At 41.3% G+C, this 7,500-nt stretch overlaps 1 protein-coding gene across 1 annotated transcript in view; it reads right to left on the reverse strand.

The window, feature by feature from the left end:
• Nucleotides 1-5,145: 5,145 nt before the first annotated feature.
• The window catches only part of CAMKMT (calmodulin-lysine N-methyltransferase), a 280,065-nt gene continuing 277,710 nt past the window's right edge, over nucleotides 5,146-7,500 (reverse strand). Inside the window, exon 11 of the mRNA XM_015557945.1 lies at nucleotides 5,146-5,736. Coding sequence (XP_015413431.1) covers nucleotides 5,659-5,736 — 78 coding nt within the window. The 3' untranslated portion in view covers nucleotides 5,146-5,658. The remainder of the gene's footprint in view (nucleotides 5,737-7,500) is intronic.

The following is a 7,500-nucleotide window of genomic DNA, read 5'->3' on the forward strand; positions in this document are numbered from 1 at the left end:
GGATGGAATTTTTAAAAATATAAAAGGCTCCCTCCTTCCTTCAGTCTCCCCAGCAGTCACAACCTCACCGACAGCCTTGGTTCCACCCCGAGGATTTCAGTGAGAGAACACGTTCGAGGGAATCGGGAAGCAGAGAAAAGGTCACAAATAAGCGCTTCAGGAACAATGAACGCTTTTCTCTAGGCAGCAGTGGGAGAGTTGCTAGAAAAACTGGAAAGGTATTAATCAGAAGTGGCTATAAATCCTCTGGAGTTTTGCTCTTATAAAACTCCTCAGAGAAAGTCCTGAAGGAAATGCAGGTCAAAGCCCAAAAAAGCTCTTGATCAGAGATTGCTGGAGGAAAAGCTTCCCAGACGCCGTTTAATAGGCAGCAATCACCCCAGGAGTGGGGAAGCCAAGTACGCTTGAAACATGGTTGCAATTCCTAATAGGTCTTGTCACACTTAAGGCACTGCAAGCTCCATCCAACGAACAGCTGAAGCTAGCTGGCGATTCATAAAGCCAACAGTTTAAAGTTTATTATGATGAAAGCACTTAATGACAGCCATCGCTAGGGGCCCATCATTTATAAAGCTGTGCTGAGTATTAGACATGTAGCATGACCACCAATTTTATGTCACAATTGCTACCATAAAATGACCTTTGGTGATTTTTGCTGCATGTGGTGGACAGCTCTTCCTTCACATTAGTGCTCTGTGGCTTTCTTTGCAGACTATTATGCTGTCTAAAGCTTATTTGGCACTGTCGTGAGCCTCAACCCTTGTTATTACCCCGAAGGCCTGTCTTAAAAAAAAAAAATCTCATGCTCTATTACGCCACTCCAATAATTTACAGTTCTTACCAGCCCTGGTTGGTGTAATATTTTAATGCAAATATGCTTTACCATTACATTTTATGTAAAAAGAAAAAAGTTCCCATGCTTCTGGCTAGTGCGGTATCCATTTGAGGAGTTCACTGAAATCAGCCTCTTATTCCCTGGCCTGGTCTCATTGAACCGGCACTCTTTTCCCTGGTCGGTCGGTTAAAACACCTCCAGAAAAAAAAGGGGGGGGCTAGAGGGGGAGGACTAATTAAACTTCCCTAGAGAATGAAAGATTTTTTTTTTTAAAGATCCCATGTGTGATAAACCCACCTAAGGCAGAAACACCGATTCCTATTTCACTACCTCCAGTCCCCATGCAAATTTACATTATTTAATTAGGATTCCATTTTCCAACCTGCTTTGTGTAGTTAGAACGTGTTTGAATACACGGCCACTTTACTGCTCCGATGCAAACCGCTGCTGAGAAAGTGGTCTGTCCATGCTACACCACCTTTAAATTGTGTATATAATTTTATAAATGATATAAAATCTGCTTCTAGTCCCTGAAAAAAAAAAAAAAGAAAGAAAGAAAGAAACACAAGCATGGCACACTGCAATTTTGGAAGGATTTAAAATATGTGATTTCTGCTGGTACCTACTGTACTGGGTTTTATATAAAGCTTTTTTCAATAAGGTAAATTGTTACATGACAAACTCATCTTCCACCATTATCATCCGCTGTTTGTGTTTAACAACAGGAGTCCCGCTCTAACAAAACTGTTGTAATGGCTGCACAAATTACTCAGCTGAAAGCTTTCACCAAACAAAACAGTATTAATCAGCAGTTCTTACGAAGGTGCTAATTAAAAACAATTTTCTTCCTCAGTTTGCAATACTAAAGCCATCTTCACTTGCACAGTTTCCAATATACAGCTACTGTATTTGCTCACACTTCGGGCCCTCTATTAACTATTGAATCTCCTATTAGCCATTTTATTACGTTTCTGTTCACAAGCTTGTTGACATTTTAAAAGTCACAGTATGATCTGTTTTATCTATTAAAAAAATGTATTAATTGAAAAGTCAGGGGGACAAAAAAGACAAAATGTAGACTCCAAATGCACAGACTTCCAGGGCAGAGAACGCGGGGAGCATGTAGCCGCAGCCTGGGCAGTGAGCTCTCTGGCTAAAATGAAATCTGAGAATTAAAATGGCATTTCAGGCTTAATAAACACCATCAGGCTCCTTCCTAATTTGGAAATCGTCCTCTCAGGAAAAGATATTTGCCCTCTGTCGAAATTCAGTTTTGAAGGAGACCTAGTCTTACCTTCAAATCAGTCTTTCCTCGATGTGATGCAATCAGAAGAAGACAGACACTTCCTACCGTCTGAACTCAGAGTTTAATCTGGGGTACAGCCTGGGACCTGGAGCCCAGATCTATGGTCTCTGAACAGTTTCGTCTTCCCTGTCAATGTGTGCGTACTTCTGTCTGCATATACTTGGATCTCCACGTGGCTAACCCGCTCGCCACCCTCCTCAGTCCTGCTGGGCAATGCCACCAAACTGTTGGGCATAGATTGGAAACGAGTCAAATGTTGACTAAGTGCAAAGACAAACTCCCTAGAAGCTGGGTTTGAGGGAAGAGAACAGTCTATTTCTATTTAAAAACAAACACACGAATAAAAAACCCAAAAGTCTAACCCTGAGGGGAAGGCATGCCCCATTTTGATAAGTGGAGAGAAGAAAAAAAAAATCAAAAAACAAAACAAAACACAACCACCTCCTGCCTGTGGCATTAAAACCAGGTTCAAAAGCGGTTAACTAGTTTAGGACAGACACCTGGCTGCTGCCACAAGGCTCCAGAGGGCCACTAATCCTTCCATTCACTCGGTTAACTGCCGGGTCCCCCAGACTGATTCAACAGGTATGCAGTGGTAAATTCAGCCCCTACTGAAGCCAAAGGGAAACTCAGCAAGGGGCGGGCAGCTCTTCTCTGAAACACCCGAGGAACCAGCCAGAAAAGCTTTTATGCCCCAGACAAGTTTTCTGCTGAATACTGAGCACCTAAATTACCCTTCCCTAATGGAACTTACATTTTCACGCTCAGTCAAAAAGCCAACAAAATACACAATTTATACAAAATAGCATCAACCTCTTAGGTAGTCTTTTCTAGCACTTTTATCCCAATTCACAGCATATGTCCTGTTATAAAATAAAATACAATATATTTCTTATAACCAACTTATATGTGGCTGTTCATATCACCGCATTAGAACTGACCATGGGCGGTATTAGAAACATTCTCACATCCAACCAGATCTACTTAGCATGACAAAGGGAAAGGAGGAGTTTTAGTAGAAGATACAGGTACAGGGGGAAAGGGAGTATCATGATAATTCTTAAGATTTCCTAAGTAGACGGGCTTCCTTTTGAAACAAACACATGCATAATTACATAGTAGACAATTATGGAATGGGGCACTTCAATGCATAGTACACAACCCAATACCAATGCATAGAAATAATTCTTAATTATGAAGCTCAAAAGAAATGTACATGGATCAAGTTTCCAAAGCAGCTATATTTTCCCCTTCTCAATATCGGGATCTCATTAAAATGTAAGAAACTAAAAAACAAACAAAAAAACACTGTTAAATTATTCAATAAGATACAGCATTTGTTACTCAAAAACTTCCAGAGAACCTGGCTAGAGACGTTTCTGGGTGAGGATCTCACAAAGAGGAGACCCATGCAATCCTCAACATTTTACAGGAGATTCTCTAGGCTTTAATCACACAATAAGCACATTTGTTTACTAGGTATCTCTTGGTAGGAACAGCTCACTTCTTACACTGTCTCAAACTTAGGTAACTGCACACCCTATTCTTAAATATGAAAAAGATAAAAATACAAATAAATGATGGGTTTACTTTTTAAAATATAATTTCTCTTAGAGAAATAAACACTGGATTTCTACACCCACAACACACGAATGCAAATTGAATTCTTGCCAATTCATGTATTTTCATGAGGAAAAATGGAAATAGTCTCATGATTCTGCCGTCCTGTATTTGAAAAGGAAAACAGAAAGAATAGACCATCTTAGGTGCTACTGCTGGGATGGGTTTTCTTTGTCTGGCAGATTTGGTTGCAGGTTTTACAGAAGAAATAAATAAAACATTCCCAATTCTAATTTTTAAACAAGAAAATATGAAGCCAGTGTGCTACCTATACAGTCGCCGAAGGAGAGCTGCCACTAGCTGAACTACTCAGCTAAATGGCTGGTTTGCATTGCCCTGGTCTTTATCTAGCACTGAGAATAGACTGCTGTTTTATCCAAAGAGGAATAAATTGCTGTTATTGTGATGTTAGCCCATCACTTGGCATTGCAATTCAAGTTTTTGTGAGAAAGAAATGTACGATCTAACTGCGACTTGACCTATGCCTTCCGAGATCCATCTAGGTGCTCTAATGGAGCAGAAAAAGTGGTGAATACAAGGACATGCAAACTGATGGTGGAAAAATTTGTTTGATGATAAAAGGGAGCAGAGAAGACATTTGAGAGTCGCTGTTTTTATGACAGCTAAGTTTGTTTAACATGCAAAAGGGTTCCCCCCTCCCACAGTGTCCCTTTAATTGCACCACACTAACTACACGCTTATAAACATAGGAGGATGTAACCTGCTAATGACATGACTACTAAAGTGGGAGCAGATGATTCCTTACAGATAAACATCTGAATTTCCACAAAAGGCATTACAGCATCTCGTGGATGCACTAGGCAGGAATATGCCTGGGTTCCCTGCCGAAAAGGCATTCTCCCTTGATCCCAGGTGGCACCTTTTACATGTTTACTATACACGCGAGTCACAGCATATAACAATGTATACTTACTTTAAATAAGATAATTGTGTGATTGAGTTTTTAAAACTCCCCCTGGTTGCAGTTTAGTTTATCAACCATTTGTTCAAAATTTCTCTGGAAAGGACCTATTTTGAAAGAAGCCTGGAGAACAGCAGCCGTTAGATGTGAGCCCTGATAAAGGCTCACTTTTCATTCATAGTCAGAGCCTAAATGTGCTCTTCTTGTACCTAAACAGATAATAAGCACTCAGCACACTCCTCCTCCTTGACACAACACATTGAGACTAATCACACATAATTGGAGAGGAGGAGCAGAGGGCTGGCCACGCTATTGTGTCCAGAGGACAAACGGTCAGTTTATAAGGCTTTGGGCTGATGGAGTCATTTCTTATACATCTATAGGGGGAAAAACCGTCCTGTTTAAAAGGGGGAAAAGAATGAGCCAGGGAGATAGAAAAAGAGATGGCAGCTTTAACACCAATTAATTTGAGGGAGATCAGAAAGATATGCTTTATTTTTATTAACCAGGGTAGAATCGTCACATTTGCAGTTTTATACATTAAAAACTACTGCCACCCAAATGGAACAAAGACCAAGGTATTTTTTTTTTTCAAAAATGGGGGTGGCAATCACCAAAGGAAATTCTGTCTCAAGTAGAGGCAAAAATATTTAGGGTGCTTGCTTACAAGTCCAATTCAAACAGCAGACAGGCTGTTTATAGATATTTAAAGACAAACAAAGGTTTAGTGCAGGAAGAGCAACAAGCGGACTGAAAAAAGAGAGGACGGGAATGGCCGGGGAATAATGTGGGTGAGGACAGGTGGGCTCCATAATCACACGTGGAATGTCGCCAAGGTGGCGGGGGGCCCACAGCTTGGGGGCTGGACAGGAAGCCGACGGCTTGCTGCATATTACACACATTACAGATTTCTGGTTGGGGAAAATATTCCCTGTGTACTTGATGTTTTCTTCATCTTTTGAGCAGCTTAGTCTTCTATCCACTTTTGGTTAAAATAAGCAGTAGTGGGTAATGAAGGTTTTCTTCATACATATCCTGGTTTTCCTTTTTCAACTGAAAACAATAATAGAAGAAAAGAAAGGTAAGGAGACTCAGATTAGGAATTTTTACCAGTCGATTTAAATGTTGAGTATAACGAAGACTTCTTACCTAAATATATTGTTCTGGGGGCGGGGGCTGGGGGGAAGCAACTCAGTGGCACTGACATATCAACATGACACATCAAGATGAGAATCTTTTTGTTTTGTTTTCATAAAACAGTCACCCTGCATTTGTGACCCCCAGGAACTGTGAGGCACTTTGGTGAAGGCAGGCCTGGCCAGCCATTTGGCATAGAAGCTTCCGGGAATCCAGCGGGCAGGCCTCTCAGACCCCCGTTTGGAGACCGTGGCAACACCTGGGCACCAGGGAAAGGCTTGTGGGGCCCAGGACATTTCAAAGACTCTCCAGGTCCTTCCCAGGGGTTTTAATATTAATGATAAGTAACTCAACAATTCTTTTCTCCAGGGGAAAAGCGTATTCCAACAACCAGAGCAGCAGGCTTCGATACCGCTCAGGTGAACTTCCGAGGCCTTCCCAGGGCAGGCAGATGTGCAAATCCCATCAGCATTCTCCAACCTGAAGTACACTCCTCCTCATTGGCTAGAGTAATTCTGATAGTCATATTTATATGTATTCTAGCAAATAATAAATTGCTATTTATAAAGACAAAATCAATATTTTTGAGCCAAATTTTAATTCATTTTTTTAATTTATAAGAATCAGAAATAAATACTTTTTTTCACTATACATGGAACCAATTCCTTTATTATTTCAAATCAGACACACCTTCCCCTCCCCCTTGAAGCTAAATGAATGGCTCCAACATGACTCTTTCTGGGATTAGTAAATCTGGGGCATAGCTTGAATCTTTTCAAAGCACATAGTCCTTCTACATCATATTCCCACACTGTGGCATGCCCGCACTGCTCAGGACAGGAGCAAGGAGCCTGCTCTTCCTTTTCTACTGGGGAAAGTAAAGGCACCTAGTCTTTCCTTCCAAACCCATTGCCCTAAGATCTGATGGTGGTCCAATCACTCACGTGACTTCATTCTGTTTTCTTACACGGAGTTTGTTCTATTTACAGATGAGTAATTATCTGTTTAGAAAGAGCCTCGTGGATTTCGGTTGCCACCAAAATAATGACAATGTTATTCTTAAACACACATCCCTCAATATCACTAATTAAAAACAACAACACACACACAAAGAAATGGCTTCCCAAACTTCCCAAACCACGCCCACTAATAGGGGCCTATCAACTGGAAGTACCTTTGATGTCAGTTGCCGTAGTGATAGAAGGAGCACACTGAGATACTTCACAGAGGGAAGAGGGGCCGAGCTAGCTAAATTCTTCCTCAGGGACTGGGGATCAGGGAAAGGTGATTACTCAGCGTGAGTCAGCTGACCTCCTCACTCACATGCACTAATATACAGACTCAAATGAGCTCTTTATAAAGTCCCTGAGGTAATATGTGGGGTAAATAATTCTTCTGTAAATATGGGTTAGAAATCACTCTTAGCTTGGATTCTGTGCTGACCTCTGGAGGCTGAAGCTGAGGCTTCCTTGCTGGGAGGGACCGGGGCCCACCCCGTGTTGAAGGTGAGCCCTTCCTGGGATGGGGAAAAAAAACCCCAGCCCCAGATCATTTCCGAATCCAGAACACACACAAAGCTGTTCGGCAATGTTTGCTTCGCTGGGGGACTGTTATGTGGTTTAAGAATAATTCTATTTTCCCAGGCTGTCCTTCTTTGCCCAGTGAATAATGATAATGTTA

This window comes from Myotis davidii, unplaced genomic scaffold (assembly GCF_000327345.1).
Source record: "Myotis davidii unplaced genomic scaffold, ASM32734v1 scaffold6, whole genome shotgun sequence".
NCBI lineage: Eukaryota > Metazoa > Chordata > Mammalia > Chiroptera > Vespertilionidae > Myotis > Myotis davidii.